Source organism: Emys orbicularis, chromosome 13 (genome assembly GCF_028017835.1).
Source record: "Emys orbicularis isolate rEmyOrb1 chromosome 13, rEmyOrb1.hap1, whole genome shotgun sequence".
NCBI lineage: Eukaryota > Metazoa > Chordata > Testudines > Emydidae > Emys > Emys orbicularis.
Genome location: NC_088695.1, coordinates 8080948 through 8099097, shown reverse-complemented (window position 1 = coordinate 8099097; position 18150 = coordinate 8080948). Strand labels below are relative to the sequence as shown.

General features: G+C 51.0%; 1 protein-coding gene across 1 annotated transcript; it reads left to right on the top strand.

Annotated features, from left to right (window-relative positions):
• Nucleotides 1-2360: 2360 nt before the first annotated feature.
• LOC135887716 (zinc finger protein RFP-like) lies at nucleotides 2361-8549 on the top strand. Its single transcript, XM_065415443.1, has 6 exons — nucleotides 2361-2489; nucleotides 3082-3312; nucleotides 3455-3477; nucleotides 4191-4306; nucleotides 6564-6623; nucleotides 8032-8549. Exons 1-6 carry the CDS (start codon nucleotides 2361-2363, stop codon nucleotides 8547-8549), a joined length of 1077 nt encoding a protein of 358 aa, XP_065271515.1.
• The last annotated feature ends 9601 nt before the right edge of the window (nucleotides 8550-18150 follow it).

The following is an 18150-nucleotide window of genomic DNA, read 5'->3' as shown; positions in this document are numbered from 1 at the left end:
GTTTTAATTACAGGCTAATTTCACTGAAAGTTCCCTGGCACGGGTGTGACTGATCACTCAGCTCTGTAAAGTCTTCATTGTAAGGGAGATGCTTTAAGAAAATTAATGATCTGGCAGTGTGGCAACAGAGGCAAAATATCAAATCTTGAAAGCAGGATCTACACCCCCCCAGAAGCCCCGCTCACTCCATACCCCCCCTCCATTGCTTGCTCTCCCCCACCCTCACTCACTTTCACCAGTCTGGGGCAGGAGGTTGGGATTCAGGTGGGGGTGTGGGCTCTGGGCTGGGGCCGAGGGGTTTGCAGTCTGGGAGGGGGCTCTGGGCTGAGCCTGGGGCAGGGGGTTGGGGTTGGGGTGCAGGAGGGGGCTCCGGGCTGGGGCAGAGTGTTGGGGTGCAGAAAAGGGTACAGAAAAGGGTGCTGGCTCTGAGAGGAGGGTCAGGGCTGGGGCAGCGGGTTAGGGTGCAGGAGGGGGTATGGGATGCCGGCTCCAGCTGGGCGACACTGACTTACCTCGGGTGGGTCACGGGCGGCAGTGCAGCGGTGCTAAGGCAGGCTCCCTGCCTGTCCCAACCCTCCGCCACTCCTGGAAGGGGCCAATGAGCCCCTGTGGCCCCGGGGGAGGCATGTGGCTCTGCGCACTGCCCCTCTCTGCAGGAACCACTCCCGCAGCTCCCACTGGCCACAGTTCCCAATTTCCGGCCAATGGGAGCTGTGGGGGCGGTGCTTCCAGGCAGGAGCAAGTGAAGAGAACCCTGCCCCCACTCCAGGCTGAGGGGGCATGCTGGCTACTTCTGGGAGTGCCACATGGCTGGGGCAGGCAGGGAGCCTGCCTTAGCAGCAGCGGGCAACCCTGCTGCACTGCCAGAGATCGCGAATGACTGGGAGAATCTCCAGGATCGACTAGTAGATCGCAATCGACTGGTAGGTGACCACTGGTCTAGCTAGATAAAAGATGGGAAGGGAAACTGAGGCATAAAACAGGGCAACGAGTTGCCCACAGTCACCCAGCATGTCAGTGACAGAGCTTAGCATAGAACCCAGATCTCCTTAGACCCAGTCCAAGACCCGAACCACTTTGCCATGCTAACATCTGAGCATCAGTCCCACCCAGTGATGAAGTGTGTACGTTAGGAGGGAGAGACACCTTGATAAAGGTCCCAGACCCAGCAGGGAGAGGAGGTTTCTCGCTGGGATTCTGAACTCCCGTGTCGCTCCATGAGGGATTAAACTCAGATGCTGCCGGCCTGCAGTAGAGGAGATCACTGGGCTAAACAGTGTATGGGATCCTGAGCACCTTCAGTCCACACAAAAGGGCTCCAGACAGCTCAGGTCCATGCCAAGTACCACTGGGATTAGACTGGGTTGTAGCAAAACCAACCACAGGCTGGAGCTGACCGGTGCCAGTTTGACCTGTTCTGTTGTGTACGTGGGCAAGACCAGCCAAAGTGGTTCCATTAGTCCCACCAGGCAGCTTTTTGAAATCTCCCAGAATGCACTGCTTCCGGGATCTTTACCAGGAAATGGAACCGTGGGGCATCTGCCCAGGGGGCATTGCCATGGAAAGGGTTTAGGACAGCACTGGTGCAAACCCCAACCCGTTCTTTATACAAATCTGCATCATGTCTAATTAGGGTGGTCACTGAGGCATCCCCAGAACATCGGACATGCCCATGCCTGCCTGCATGGGCCCGTCCTCACCAGTAAAAGTCACCCTGTGTGGGCCCACCACTGCTTTTTTCAGTGTGCCACCCACCTGCATCATTCTGTATGAAGGTGCCACCCCCACCGGTGTCCTCCTGCATCCTCAGTCTCCTCCTCTCCCTTTTGCAGCAGACAAAGCCACGTCCAGTGCCGAGTCCCTACCGGACAGGGATAGTGCTCCACAACACTGGGACTGCGCAGCTTCAAACCAGACATATGGCCTCCCGGCGTCTCATGGGGTTTGCCCTGGTGCTTAGACCAGCTCTGCCCAACCAGTGCAGTCCCTGGGGCTTCAGGGCTGAAATCCCAGCCCGTATTGAAACCCTGGTGGCTTCTGGGATTTGTATCACTTTGTTTGTTAAACCTCCTACAAAACAGGGTTATTGATTCACCCCCATGTGACTTTGGTGCCCTGTTATGCTCTGTACCACTAATCAGTTCACAAATACCAGTAAAGCTTGCTTATAATTAAGATCTCTAATTACTAAAAACACTGAACCGGAATTGGTAATGAGTCTGAATGTGACACACTCCCAGTCTCCATTAATGAGGTTTCATCTCCTTGGTGGTCCTGATGTCACAAAGTGATTAGAACCACAGTCATCTTGGGTTTTGGGTGGGAAAACACCCGCTTCCAAGTACCTCTCAACTATCCAGATGAAACCTCCCAAATCATTTCTGTTTCTCCAGGAAAGAATCCAGGCCCATTTGAAGACTCTGAGGGAAGAGAGAGAAAAGCTGCTGGGATTGAAAGCGACTGGAGAGGGGAAGAGCCGGGAGTATCTGGTAGGTGCCTGTTGTTATGATCCAGAAATGGACTGGCAGTGGGAGGTCTGTTTGGAGGCAGACTCCTGTGTGGCCTTGGTGAACATGGGCTTATATGTGTGTTTCTCCATTGGATTGCTGAGTTTGATTCATGTGTAGACAAGCCCTAAGCTTCCCTTTCAATTGGTGAGTCTAGCTCTTGTGGCTTGCTCAAACATCCTCCCCAAGTGAACTGAATGTCCCCGTGAAGTGCTGTCCACTGTGTCTAGACATTTTGTGCATTTTTAAAACGTTTGTTTCTTTTAACTCCCCTGGCGTCTCTGTCAGTGTAGTGCTGAGTCCTGCCTTCTGCTGCTCTGGGTCTGAATTTCCACAAACCATAAATAACAATATGCTGACCATGACCAACAGAGAAACATCCCTTTCAGAGGGATACAGCGGCCAAAGGGGAAGGTGTGAGAGAATCCCCTGCCTAGTACCCATAGGGTAGAATGAAATGTCAGAAATCTTAGTATTTTCAAAGAAAATCAGCCTCCTGCACACTCAGCTCCTCATGAAAGGACCCCGGGCTCCATCCATGTCCCTGACCAGCCCTTGCCCTATTTTCATACAGAAACAAACACAAACCGAGAGGCAGAAGATTGTGACTGAATTTCAGCAACTGCAGCAGTTCCTGGAGGAACACGAGCGACTTCTGCTGGCCCAGCTGGAGAAGCTGGACAAGGAGATTGTGAGGATTCAGAATGAAAATGTCAGTAAACTCTCCGAGCAGATTTCCCATCTCAGTGAGCTGATCAGTGAGCTGGAGGGGAAGTGTCAGAAGCCAGCGAGTGAATTCCTGCAGGTGAGACTGAATGAAAAACATTAGCACTGGAGCATAGTAGCTGGGGCAGGGCCTTCCTCCCCCATATTTCCTAAATCCCTTCCCTGGCACCCCCTGTTTGTGTCAGATGGGACTGAGATTCTTTTCTCTCTCTCTCCTCTAGGATGTCAGAAGCACCTTGAGCAGGTATGTGGCTCTCTCTCGCTCCCCCTCACACTTCACAACGCTGGGAAAGAGCTTGGTGGTGATGTTAGCACTGCATCTCCCCAGGGCTCTACAGCAAAATGTGTGGGGAAGGTCACATGTTGGATATAAATCTCTCTGATCAACTTCATCCTGAGGCCCTCACCCTTGCACAGAAGACTCTGGAATTCTCCATTCAGTGGGAAAGACTGACCTCAAGTATTTCCTAGAGATGTCACATCCCTGGGGGATGGGCTCACTCAGGATTGTGGGGATGGAATATGGGCCTGTCACTGCTGGGGCCCTGGTCACCATTCAGCCCAGGCCAGCAGCCTGAAGGCTGTTTGGAAACCTGTGTGGAATGAGCTGGGGAGAGGGGAGTTGGTGTCTCAGTCAAGTTCCTAGTGGTCAGATTTCTATAGCACTTCACCCAGGAACTTCCTGTCCCTCAGAGCATGGAGGCCAAGGAGTGAATTGGCCATGGAGACTCAATTCCCCCTTTATCCCCAGAGCTGATCTCTCCAGGCCAGCGTTGAAGAATATTAATGGTCCTTTGAGGGGAACATTTCATGGCCATGGGCTGTGTTGCACCTGTTCTGAGGCTGGGAGAAGTTGAGGAATTCTAACTCCAAGCCCATTACAGCAGCAACTCACTAGCCAGAATTTATAATGAGTCACTCAATGAAATATAATCACATGAAATTGTTTCTCTCCAGGTGTGAGAAGAGGAAGTTTGAGCAGCCAGAGGAGATTTCTCCTGAACTGGAAGAGCAAGTCAGCGATTTCTCCCAGAAAACTATTGTGCTATCGGAGACTCTGAGGAAGGTCAAAGGTACCTAAAACGGATCTAGGAATGGAAATTGGGATGAGCCGCTGAGCCTGTGGGAAGAGAATGGTGCTGGTCAATTTGTTCACACTTAGATGATGATTCTATTTAATTGTTGGGTGAGAATGCCAGACACTTGGTGTCCAAGACAATCAGATGGATTAATTCAAACCTTTATTTCTACCAAAAGCCTGCCTTGCCATGACAATTACTGTAAAGTAAGAAATGACTCAAAGACTTTAAGGCCAGAAGCGACCATCACACTCATCCAGTCTGACCTCCTGCACATTGCAGGCCACAGAATCTCACCCACCCACTCCTGCAATTGACCCCAACCTCTGGCCAAGTTACTGAAGTCCTTAAATCATGATTTAAAAACTTCAAGTGTAACAGGTTGAGCACTCACTGGTGAGGCGCGTCCTGCTGGTCAGTCCAGGAATTAGCTGGCCAGTGTTTCTCCTGCCTCAGGCCCCCCATGTCCCTCCTGGACGCCAGTGCCCCTTACCTTGGGGTTCTGCCCCTCCCCTCCCAGGGGAACCCCAAGCCTCTATACCCAGCTTGCCTCAGTAGCTAGTGCCAGTCATCATCTAGCCACCTTTCTCTGGGGCAGCCTGCAGTCCACAATGTCCACTCATCATTGGCAAGGGGGTTGGACCTGCTGCCTTTCTAGCCCCAGCTGCCTCCCTGCAGCCTGAGTACCATCCCTGACCCTTCGCAAGGCCTCAGCCTGGGGACTTGCCAGGCCAGAACTCCCCATCTCTGCCTGCCCTGCCCTGCCCCAGCGCTGCCCTGTGTAAGGTATCCTGTACTCCCAGGCAGTCCTGCAGTAAGACTCTTGCCTGCCTACCTTCCAGCCCTTTTATCAGGGCCAGCTGTGGCCTAATTGGGTGTGGCCCCAGCTGTGGCTGCCTCCCCAATCAGCCGACCTCAGCTGCTTTTCACCTTTTACCTCCTTTTATCCCAGGAACAGGGTAACTGCCCCGCTACACAAGTTACTGAGAATCCACCATTGACTCTAGTTTAAAAGCAACTGACCTGTGCCCCACGCTGCAGAGGAAGGCAGGGAAAAAAGCCCCAGGCTCTCTGTCAATCTGACTTGGGGGGGAAATTACTTCCCCACCCCAAATATGGTGGTCAGTTGGATACCGAGCATTTTGGCGAGACCCAACAGCCAGACACATGGCAAAGAACTCTCTATAGCTCAGAGCCCTCCCCATCTACTGCCCCATCACCAGCCATGGGGCACATTTCTCAAAGGCGGATCCAGCCCATCACTGTGCTCTGGTCCCGTTTGCAGCTAGTCTGGGCCAAATGGGCTGCGGGGAAGGAGAAAGCCCCTCCCCCATGGTGAGGGATCCCTCCAGCACAGCGTGCCTCCTTCCCGTCAGCTGCAGGCACAAGGCGTGTTCCTGAGAGGGCTGGGAATGGGGGGTGGGGGGGTGAGGGCGGGTGGAAGAGGGAGGGGGGTGGACGAGGGACAGAGGGACGTGGGCAGTGTAAAGCTGGGCCTCGGACACTCTGCACACTGGGCAAGACACACGGGGGGCCATTGTCATCGGGATGTAACTCTGGCTGGCTTCAGAACTTCCTCAGCCTGTGCCAAGGTCTGCACCGGCCCCTGCAGCCACTGAATAGCGGAGTCACAAATGGCCCCTCCCCTCTCTCCTTTTCCCGGTACGGGGGGAATTGACTCATTGAGCCAACCTTCCCCTGCCTCAATTTCCACCTTGATAAAATGATTTTACTATTATTTCTATTTCTGCCTATGGAGGATGAGGCCTCGTCGTGCTTCTCTCTGTAGAGACGCTGAGTAAACAGACCCAACAGCTCACAATTAGAGCCAGGATTTAGGAAACTCTCAACATCCCGTTAGTGTCAAAGGGACCAAAGTGGGTAAAGTTACTTTTATGCCAACATCTTTGCATGATCTGGGTCTAGGTTACGACAAAAGGCAGTAAGTGAACAAGACAAACCAACTGGAGTCTGAGGGGTGGGAGGGGATGATGAGGGAAAAGTAAATCTCACTGACAGATTGTCTGTCCTGGGATGGTTGTGAGGCTGCAAGGATGCTGGTTCCATTGCTGAGAGATGCCTGATTGAGGGGGGAAATGGGTTTCAGACCTTTTTATATTAAATACCTGAGTGTGTCTCTGGGCCTCTCTGTCTGTTTCTCTGTCATAATTATAAAACAGTTTCAGAGTGGGGATGCTGTTATAAATATGAAAGTCTGAAATCTCACCTCTCTTCTCCTTTCTCCCTCTAGACACTCTGCTGTCTGAATTGGAGAGAAAAAGGGGAGAATCATTTGGAGCACACAGACAGGGTGAGTTTGCAGGTGAAGATTGCCTTTAAATTATGAGAAAATTCTAGTGAAAACATCTTCATGAGATTGTAGCTAAAGTTACCAACCAAACTGACAGCGGCCATGACACACACAGCCTAAAAATAACACATTAAACGGTAAGGAGATCCAGGGGACAATGTCCCCCCCCCCCCCCCCCCCACATATACCCTTTTAAAAGTGGGATGACCAGGACACTTTTCAGCATGGGCATAGTTTGGGGGAAGAGGGCCACATTGCTCCCCCACACTGCAAGCCTTGGGCAGGCGTGGAGCATCGCGGGCAGTGTCTGTGCTTTGGGTAAGGCAGCTGATCAGCTCCTCTGTGTGTAGCACAGCCCCTGCCCCGTGGCACCAACCTCTCCCTGGTGCTGGCCTCTCTCAGTGGCCCCACCCCTGCTCCTCTTTCCCTGAGGCCCTGGCCAGGCCAGAAGCCAGAACCGGGCTGCCATCCCAGGACTGCACTGGGGAGCCCTAGACCCTCCACCTGTGCAGGGTGGTGCACCCCGGGGAGCGGGGACATGGGCCGGCGGCTGCTCCCAGAGGCCCATGGACCCATGTCCAGGGCAGGTGGAGTGTCAGGGGCTCTCCATAGCGGGCAAGTCTCCCAGCCTGGCCAGCGGACAGGGCCTCAGTCAGAGCCACGGAGGGGGCGGGGACACAAAAACAGTCCTGACACCAACCTTAGTGCTGAGTTCATGCCCATTCTGATGAACAGAAACACTCTTAACTGAGTCACACGTGAACAGAGCTCTCTGCCACATCCCTCTGCTTTACCCCAGTGCAGGGAGTCTCCCCATCACTCTTCTCCAACATCCTGCCATTAGGGCTGGGCTCTCCCATTGGAGCGGCTCACTGCTTCCTGGATTGGGGAGATGATCTTCCTGTGATGCCAGCAGCTACTCCCTTCTCTCTGGGCTGGGGATGGGGCTACTCCACCCAATGCCACCTCCTATGCTCTGGTCTTATGTGGCTCTTCCCCAATGCTGCACCTTCCTCTCTGTTCCCTGGCCTGGGAGTGGAGGCTGCATTAGGGGAGGGAGCTTCCCTCTGGGGTTTAAAGCTGGTACCTGCCACTTCTGCTCCCTCAATAAAAGCTTCTGACGCCTTCCTGGCTGTGTCTCTGCCACTGGGAATGGGGCAGCATCAGCAGCGGGATCTGGGAGCTGAAGCCTCTGTGATAAATGAGAAACTAATGAAATGGGACCCGTTACAAAGACTGCGGAGCTGCTGTGACATCTCTGCTCAGTCTCAGGTGCCCAGGACAGAGGCAGCTTCCTGGGATCCAGGCCTGTCCCAGCCAGACCAGGGCTGCTGGGGAGTGTGAGAAATGGTCCCAGCTTCCCCCAGGGCTGAGCTCTGCCCCTAACGCTCTGATTCTCTCTCCCCAGTGAATGTGACTCTGGATCCAGACACGGCTCATCCCTGGCTTGTCCTGTCTGAGGATCAGAAAAGTGTGAGACGGGGAGACACACAGCAGCGACTGCCCAACTACCCTGAGAGATTTGACTGTTGGGCCTGTGTGCTGGGCTGTGAGGGATTCTCCTCAGGGAGACATTGCTGGGAGGTGGAGATGGGTGATGGGGACCTCTGGGCTGTGGGGGTGGCCAAAGAGTCTGTGAGGAGGAAGGGAGAGATCAGCCCTAGCCCTGAGGGGGGGATCTGGGCTGTGCAGTGGTGCTGGTGGGGTCAGTTCCAGGCTCTCACCTCCCCTGTGACCCCCCTGCCCCTGAGCCGGGTCCCCAGTAGGATCCGGGTTTGTCTGGACTGTGACCGGGGGCAGGTGACATTTATCGATGCTGGTGATGGGGCCCCGATCTTCACTTTCCCGCCGGGCTCCGTCCCTGGGGAGAGAATCCGACCCTGGCTCCGGGTGGGGGTGGGATCCCAGCTCAGCCTGTGTCCCTGAAACACACAGCTGAGGGGGGAACCGGAAATCAACCTCTCTTGCCTCACACACCCCAGTCTCTGACCCTGCAGGACTCCCATCTACCCAGTCTCTGGCTCCTCATCTCTATGGCCCCTGGAAGCACCTCCCCCTCCCTCTCTGCGGCCCCAGGGATGGGAGGGGGGAAGATCCCCTGGACCTGCAGGAGGGGCCCTGAGGGGCAGAGGTGGGGGCTTGGCAGGGGGCAGAACTAACAGCCGGCCTGGGGACAGGCGGAGGTGGGGGTGGCAGGGACACAGTATTGATCAATCAGGGTTTGGGGGGTTGGGGAGAAGCAGCAGCAGCAGGGATCTGTGTCCTTAGATCTCATTGGGGGCTCCCAGCCGGGGATCAGCAGGAGGGGAAGGGATAAGTTCAGGGAAGGAAGAGAGCCGCCAAGGGGGATGATCTGTGACAGGGAGGAGAGACACAGGAAAATAAACAGGGTTGGGAAGTGAGGGCTAGAACAATAATGAATAGAAAAGGACAGTATGAAAGGAAAGGGAACGTGAGCCGGACGGAGAGATTTATTACATGTTACTGAAAGTGAGACTGTAACTCATTCATTCCCTATATTAATTCCTGGCCATTGGTGCTATTTTAGTGCCATAAAGAAAACTGTTCTCAGTAGCTGGGGATCTCCTTGCCGTGCTGCGGTTATTAAAGCTCCTTCTTAGCTCCTTTTACTTTGCTACTTTCCAGCTACTTACTGTAAATAAACCATTACAAACAATTCTTCCTGTTTGTTCCACTTTAATGTTCCAGCTACAGGTGCTGGGGGCAGCATCATGGGATTTGCTTCTGACTTGGTTGTGTCCCCCCAGCTCCCACAGGGAATATTGCGCCTCTAGGAAGAGAGTTTGCATTTTCCAGTGTGATGTGTGTGACGGGTTGGATCACAGAAACCCCCTTGGGAGCTGCCACCCGATGTGCAAAGACTACCCCTGCTTCTGTTTTCCCTGCCAGCTCAGGACTCCAGCACCCTGTCTTGCTGAATTAGACACTCCAGTCCACTTCAACACAGACCCAGGGTCTGAATCACTTGTCCCAAAGCTGCAAGTTTACCTGAAACCAGCTCACAGGAGTGTGCTTGTCTTTAGCACTCAGATGCCCAACTCCCAATGGGGTCTAAACCCAGATAAATCCGTTTTACCCTGCATAAAGCTTATGCAGGGCAAACTCATAAATTGTTCGCCCTCTATAACACTGATAGAGAGATATGCACAGTTGTTTGCTCCCTCAGGTATTAATACACACTCTGAGTAAATTACTAAATAAAAAGTGATTTTATTAAATACAGACAGTAGGATTTAAGTGGTTCCAAGTAGTAACAGACAGAACAAAGTAAGTCACCAAGCAAAATAAAATAAAATGCGCAAATCTATGTCTAATCAAACTAAATACAGATAATCTCACCCTCAGAGATGCTTCAGTAAGTTTTTCTCAGACTGGACACCTTCCAGGCCTGGGCACAATTCTTTCCCCTGGTACAGCTCTTGTTCCAGCTTAGGTGTTAGCTAGGGGATTCTCCATGATGGCTCCTCTCTCCCTCTCTTCTTTTCCACCCCTTTATATATCTTTTGCATAAGGCGGGAACCCTTTGTCCCTCTGGGTTTCCACCTCCCCTCACTGGAAAAGCACCAGGTTAAAGATGGATTCCAGTTCAGGTGACATGATCACATGTCACTGCAAGACTTCATTACTCACTTGCCAGCACACACATATACAGGGAGACTCATAGGTAAACAGCCATCTGCAGACAATGGTCCTGGTTAATGGGAGTCATCAAGATTCCAAACCATCATTAATGGCCCACACTTTACATAATTACAATAGGCCCTCAGAGTTACATTTTATATTTCTAGTTTTAGATACAAGAGTGGTACATTTATACAAATCAGATGATCATACTCAGTAGATTATAAGCTTTGTAATGATACCTTACAAGAGACCTTTTGCATAAAGCATATTCCAGTTACGTTACATTCACTTATTACCGTATTTTCTCTAAAACTATCCCAGTTACATTATATTGACTTATTATCAAGTTTTTATAAAACCATATAGACTGCACAACGTCACAATGTGTCACTAACCAGCCTGTGCTCTGTCTCTGTCCTGTACACACCCATGTCAATCAGGCATTGCTCAGCTGTGCTCTGCGGAGAGGTGACTGGTTGCACATGGTGTAATCCATGAAGGACTCGGGTGTTGCAATGCTGAGCATCACAGTGAGTAATTTTTAGGCAGCAAGAAAATCACAGGAACAGCAGCACTGTGACCCTCAGAGCTGAGTCAGGGGCCTAAACTCCCTAGACCAGGGGTCGGCAACCTACGGCACACGTGCCAGACACGGCACGCGAGCCGATTCTGAGTGGCATGCAGCTCCCTGCCGTGGTCCCGGCCCCCTGCCCCACTCAGCCCCCCGCCCACCGCTCTCCCCTGCGGGGGCAGGAGGCAGAAGCTTGGTTCCGCAGCAGCCAAGCTTCCCCCTTCACCCGCTTCTTCCCCCTGCATGGTGCTTTCCGGCCCCTCTTCCCCTCCTCCTCCTCCCCCTCCCTGCACCAATCAGCTGATGGCCCTAGCGAGGGGGCGGGGGAAGAGCGGCAGCATGCTCACAGCTGCGTAGAGGAGGCAGAGAGACATAGGACGGAGCCTGGGGGAAGGGGGTGGAACAGGGCATATCGCTTCCAGCCCCCTGCCGTGAGCCGCTCAGGGCAGGGGGCTGGGAGCACCCCCACGAGCCGAGCACCCCAGCCTTCTGCCCTGCACCCCCACAGCCCCATTCCTCTGCCCTGACCCCACACACACACACAGCCTTCTACCCTGCACCCCCACACCTCCCAGCCCTCTGCCCTGAACCCCCCACCCGAACACACACCCAGCCTTCTGCTCTGCACCTCCACAGCCCCATCCCTCTGTCCTGAGCCCCCCCCCACACTCAGCCTTCTGTCCTGCACCCCCCACACACCTCAGCCCTCTGCCCTGACCCTTGAACCCCCACACACACACCCAGCCTTCTACCCTACACCTCCCACACACCCCAGCCCTCTGCCCTGATCCCTGAACCCCCCCCCACCCACACACACACCCCAGCCTTCTGCCCTGACCCCTGAAACACCCACCCCCAGGTCTTGGGTCCTGGCCGCAGGCCCTACTCAGCCCGCTGCCGGCCTAGGTGAACAGACCCCCAGGCTGGCAGCGAGCTGAGCAGGCTGGTGGCGTAAGATCAGCATTTTAATTTAATTTTAAATGACGCTTCTTAAACATTTTGAAAACCTTGTTTACTTTACATACAGTAGTTTAGTTATATAATATAGACTTATAGAAAGAGATCTTCTAAAAATGTTAAAATGTATTACCGGCACGCGAAACCTTAAATTAGAGTGAATAAATGAAGACTCGGCCCACCGCTTCTGAAAGGTTGCAGACCCCTGCCCTAGACAATCCATGGGTAACACAGGCACCTTACAATGCAATTCACAAAAGCCACCTCAGTAGGCGGGGAGCCATGTAAGCTAGCCAATGGGAGATGCCAACAAGGGGTGAAGGGTATTTAGATTTCACTACCAGGTATCAAATGTGAACCCCTCGATCAGTAGAACAGCCTGAACGTGGAGTCACAGACAGTCCCCTTGAGTACTCCTGTCTATCTGGCTGTTTTTCTGCCTCCTGCTCTGCTGCATCTCCCTGCCCCTGCTGGTGGGGCGGCCACATTCCCAGCAGCAGAGTCGGGGAAGCTCCTGCACACAGTTTCTATGGTTAAAGCCACCAGCTGCTCTATCCTGGCCAAAGAGAACGGTGGAAGATGTGGAACAGGAGACAGCCTCTCCCCAGACCCAGAAAAGCCATGAATAGAAACCTTCCCACCCCAAGCCAAAGGGAGCAGGAGGTGGGAGCACTTACGGGAGAGCCTCTCCCTCATCCAGAAACAGGAAAGAGCCCCCCTCAGCCCAAGGCAAAGGGATCTGGCAGCCCTGATGGGGTGACCTCTCCATTCATGTCTCTGAATTTAATATTTCACACATGTAGAAATAGTCACCAGAACCCACCTGGTCAGAGTTAAGGGTGTTTGGATGCAGGGCACTGAGAAGGTTTCTGTCAGGGCCGGCTCTAGGCACCAGCAAAGCAAGCAGATGCTTGGGGCGGTTCATTTGCAGGCAGGGCCGGCTCTAGGTTTTTTGCTGCCCCAAGCAAAAAAAATTTTGGATGCCCCCCCTGCTTTTTTTTGGCTTTTACACATGTTTGCACTTTGCCGTTTTGTTTTGACTGTTTAAAATTTTTAAAAAATGAAAACAGAGAATTTGTAGTTAGTGAAATAAAACAATTTCCTACTAGTGTAATTTTAACATTTAATTTTAACAAAAAGGGCTGGTCTACACTGGGGGGGGGATCGATCCAAGATACGCAACTTCAGCTACGCTATCGCGTAGCTGAAGTCGAAGTATCTTGGATCGAATTACCTGGGGTCCACACGGCGCAGGATTGACGGCCGCAGCTCCCCCGTCGACTGCGCTACTGCCGCTCGCTCTGCTGGAGTTCCAGAGTCGATGGTGAGCGCGTTCGGGGATCGATATATCGCGTCTTAACGAGACACGATATATCGATCCCAGATAAATCGATTGCTACCCGCCGATACGGCAGGTAGTGAAGACGTACCCAAAACAAGTTACAAACAATTTGAGTTCAACTATACACTGTAATGAAAAACGTTAGTGTCTTCCAGTTTCTCATAAATTAAAAGAATGTATATGAACTGATTTTTTCTGGTTTTTATACTTGCATAGTCTTTTAATAAATCAGTGAAATCTAAATTTTTTGCAATAGTACTTTCAATTGAAATTAATGCCAGTCCTGACATACGATTTTGAGACATGGTGGACCTCAAATAATTTTTTAGTAATTTCAGTTTTGAGAAACTGCGCTCACCAGAAGCCACTGATACTGGTAATGTTAAAAGAATGCGTAATGCTATAGCAGTGTTTGGAGTGAAAAAATCATTTCTTGCTATAAATTCTAATACTTTTAGAGGAGAAGTTTTAGGACTTATTAGCTCAGATAAAGCTATTAATTCATCATACAATTCTACTGCATCAATGTCAGCAGCGTTATCAGTACTGAGCACTAAATGTAGGTCTTGGCACTGCTTCATGAGGTCTTCTTTGGAAAACTGATTTTTAATATTTCCAATATCGTATAAAAATTCAAAAGTTTCACAATGACCATGCAACTGACAAAATCTTTCTTCAGTGGAAGTTATAGCTACATCCAAAATACAATAGAAACATTCAACTTTAAACCATTCGTTTGGATCGAGAATAGGATCATCATGAGCCTCATAACAAAACTGTCTTGTTTTTTTCCGAGGACGAATGAATTGTTGAGGTGCAAACATTGGTTCAAAATCAAGATCCTCTGCTATTGTTGTTGCTTCTTTGACAGTTTCTTCAAATCCTTCATCTGAACGGTATTTTTTTAAATATTCCAGCATTTTATTCAAAATCGTCTTTGCCTCAGATATGTCTATGGTTATGTTCTGCATAACTTTGCTGGTCAAATTAATTTGATTTAGAATATTGTGCCAAATAACAGTGCAACATGAAAATTGAAACTGCATCATTTTCTGAGCCAATGTTTCAGCTTCATGTCGAAATGAAGGATCATACAACAAGTCCTGGCTTATTTCGAATAGTGCATCGTAAATCTCTCCTGATGAATATTGGAATGGTCTAATAGCTTCTATCCTGCTTTCCCATCTAGTTTGACTCAGAGGTTTAGGTGTGAGTTTTTGTTCAAGATGCTTCTTCAAGACTGCCCAACGGTGTGTGAAAGCACTAAAAAAGTTGTAAATTGCTTGCACTGTGGTAAAATATGAAATGGCATCTTTAGAGGATTTGGCGGCATCACTGACAACCAGATTGAGCGAATTCGCATGGCAAGGAATGAAAAAAGCTCGATTGTTTAAATTCAATATTCTTTGCTGTACACCTGCATGTCGTCCTCGCATGTTTGAGCCGTTATCGTACCCTTGGCCGCGCATATTTTCTAAAGGTATTCCATAGTGTTCCAATCTCTGTAGAATTACATCTGTGAGGGCTTTCCCAGTAGTTTCGTTCACTGGTATAAATTCTAGAAAGTGTTCACAAATTTTCACTTCTGCATTTTCATCAATTTTCAGAAATTGTAAACTATTGACATTTGCTCGGTTTTGCTCAGATCTTGAGTACTATCAACTATAATTGAGTAATATTTGGCATGTTTCAAATTCGATAAAATTTCATTATGCACTCCATTAGAAATTAATTCTATTATCTCATTTTGTGTATTTTTACCCAAATAATGGGTGTGAATCTCTCCATCTTTCACTCTTTGTACATGCTCAGCCATAACATTATCAAATTTTGCCAATAATTCAACCAATTTAAAGAAATTTCCATTGTTATTCTCATATAAAATATCCGAGGATCCACGGAATGCGAGGCACTGTTCGGCTAGGAAATTAACGATTGCCAGTAAACGTTCCAACACCGCTTGCCAACGTAGAATTTCAGAATTTAGTTGACGTTGCTGTACCGAATCGATTGTTGTACCGGTACGTAATCTGTTTGACAGCTCAATCCAATTTGTCAATGAGTGTAAATGATTTTTTGATGTTTCATGTTCTTTCAAATGCTGATGCAAATTTCGCCAGTCATTAAAACCTGCAGTTGCCAGAAGAATGTCCGAGTTACAGAACAGTTTGCAGCAAAAACAAAAAACTACATGTTTGGTCTGTGAATACACTAACCACGATCTATTAATTTGTTCCCCATTTTTCATTTTTTTCTTCATACTGGATGGCATAAATCGACGATTCGACTCATTAAATGGATATTCAAATGTAGGATCTAGTTTTGAAGGACCTTTTTTCACAATAATAATTTGCATTGTATCAGTAATTATTGTCGGCCATATACTTGGATCCGATCCTATGTCAGTCTCTCCTCCTTCCAATAATTGTTCTTCAGTTTTAGATTTGTATAACAATTCTTCATTGCTGGACTCTTCAGCTGAAGTAGTAAATCTTTGGATGGATTGTGATTGTTCGTCTTTATCAGTTAGCGAAGATAATCTTTGGTCAGATTGTTGTTCATCTTTATCAGTTGATAAAGGTAATCTTTGGTTCGATCGGTCTTCATCAGTTGATGAATAATCACCTTCAATGCATTGCTTAGAGCTTTCTCCTTGATTGTCAACTTTTTTAAAATACTTTTTTGAAGTACGAGATAGTTTTTCTGATCCTTTTTGCCATTTCTCTCTTTGTTGCCGGTAAGCAGCACCAGAAAGTCGTTTTCATTTTTGTCCCGGCATTTTAGCCCTATAACCACTGGCACCGACGCGAAATGGAAATTAGCGTGAATGGCGCCGATAGGGCAGTACACACACGTAATCGTGATTTGAGTGACTGTGTCACAACGTGACATGATATTTTTCACGTCACACTGCTATTGCACTACTGTACTTGCTGTAGGTAAGGCGCTAGTCATTGGGGTGTGAGAGCTCCCCACGAGCTCGAATACACACTAGACCCAGCCCTGCTGGCGTTTTCTCAGCGCTGAGTCCGCCCAGCTGGGAGCCCGAGGGGCATGCAATGGAGAGAGCTCTGGGGCTGGAGGAGCCAAGGAAGAGGTGCTGGGCTTGCTGGACAGATGCTGCCCCTCTCTGCCAGGTCGCTCATCCCCTGCAGGAGGAGAGGCAGAAGGAGACTCCAGGCACTGGAGTGCTGTAAGGGGCTGGGGAGGGAGGCAGCATCCTCTGGGGCTCCAGCAGGTAGAAGCTCCCCAGGGGTCCCGGGGACCCTCCCGCCTGGCCCGACTCTTACCTTGCTGCGGATCTGGCCCGAGGTGGATTCATCTCCGGTCACCGCCGCTCCCAGGGCCAGGGGTTGGGGCTGCTGCTGGATCCTAGCCCTGCTCATCCTTGGTCTTCGCCTTGGCCCCAGCACGTGCTGGGCTCAGCCCAGGTTGCCACTCTGCTCCCCTCTCCCCTCCCCTGGCAGGAGGTGGAGCAGAGGGGAGGAGGAGGAGGAGGCAGAGGCGGGGACAAGCCGAGGAGGAGCGGACCGCTGGGGAGCCATGTTCCCCCGTCCTCTGCAGCCGGGGCAGGGCCGTGCTACCGGCTTCCGCCTGGGGGGTGGGTGGCCGCTGCCTGCAGGAGAGCGGCGCGAACAAGCCAAGGAGCAGCCCATCCTCTGAAGCCGGGGCAGGGTTGCGCTACTGGCTCCCGCTGCTCCCCTGCTGTCAGCGGCCACCCCCCAGGCGGAGCTGGTAGTGTGGCCCTGCCCCGGCTGCAGAGGACGGGCCGCTCCTCGGCTTGTTCGCGCCGCTCTCCCACGGGCAGCGGCCACACCTCCCTCAGGCGGGAGCCGGTAGCGCGGCCCTGCCCTGGCTGCAGAGGACGGGCCACTCCTCGGTTTGCAGGGGCAGGGATGAGCTGAGGAGGAGGTGTCTGTCCTCTGCAGCCGGGGCAGGGCCGCGCTACTGGCTCCCGCCTGGGGGGGGGTGACCGCTGCCCGCGGGAGAGCAGCAGGGACACGCTCCCCACTTAGTCGGCTCCCTGCCTCACCGCACCCTGCGGCAGAACAACAAGCTTGTTACCGCCCCCCGGGGCGGTCAGGATCCAGCCCAGGATGCTGCTTGAGGTGGGGCCCCAGCGTTTTGCCGCCCCATACATTTTGCCACCCTAGGCACCTGCTTGTTTAGCTGGTGCCTAGAGCCACCCCTGGTGGTGGGGGAGGCATTGGGTTATTGCCCTGGGGGAGCTGCTGGGGGAGGGAGGAGATTTACCTGCTCACAAACAATGTTAACAGTTCTAAAGCTTCAACTTTTTGAATATCAGTGTCTAGTGTCATTAAATACACCTCTACCCCGATATAACGCTGTCCTTGGGAGCCAAAAAATCTTACCGCGTTATAGGTGAAACCGTGTTATATTGAACTTGCTTTGATCCACTGGAGTGCGCAACACCCCCCGCCCCCCCGGAGCACTGCTTTACCGCATTATATCCAAATTCGTGTTATAGCCGGTGGCGTTATATCGAGGTAGCAGTGCAGTTCTGGTCTGACCAAAATATTGGCTGATCCCCCATAATTTCCCACAACCGTGAAAATTTTAATTGGAATGAAATGCTTAAAACCCAGATTGTTGTGCAACTCTGAAAGTTTAAATCAATAAATATAAAAATTGCTTAAAATAAACATTGTCTGTCAAAATTATATATTATAAAAAAAAATTCTGCCCAGCCTGACTATTCTGCCTTAAACACACAGCTCCTGCAGGCTCATCCTCACAGGAGGATGCCTCAGTGACCCTCCACACCAGCACAGGGGCTGATTGCAGGCAAGGAGCTCCTTTGGGGTTTTAATTACAGGCTAATTTCACTGAAAGTTCCCTGGCACGGGTGTGACTGTACATTTTTTCACTAAAGCCTCCGGGGGTGAAATTGGCTGGGTCCTTCCTGCTCAGGAAACAGCATGAGTCATTTTCAGGAAGGGAAACACCCCCTTGCTGCTGCAGGCGGGGCATAGTGTGAAATCAGGAATTTG

Excerpts from the sequence above, each read along its gene's own strand:
- LOC135887716 (XM_065415443.1), top strand. The coding sequence starts at position 2,361 with ATGAAACCTCCCAAATCATTTCTGTTTCTCCAGGAAAGAATCCAGGCC. Across the intron at positions 3,478-4,190 it reads GTCAGAAGCACCTTGAGCAG|GTGTGAGAAGAGGAAGTTTG; the intron begins GTATGTGGCTCT and ends GTTTCTCTCCAG. Across the intron at positions 4,307-6,563 it reads GACTCTGAGGAAGGTCAAAG|ACACTCTGCTGTCTGAATTG; the intron begins GTACCTAAAACG and ends TTCTCCCTCTAG.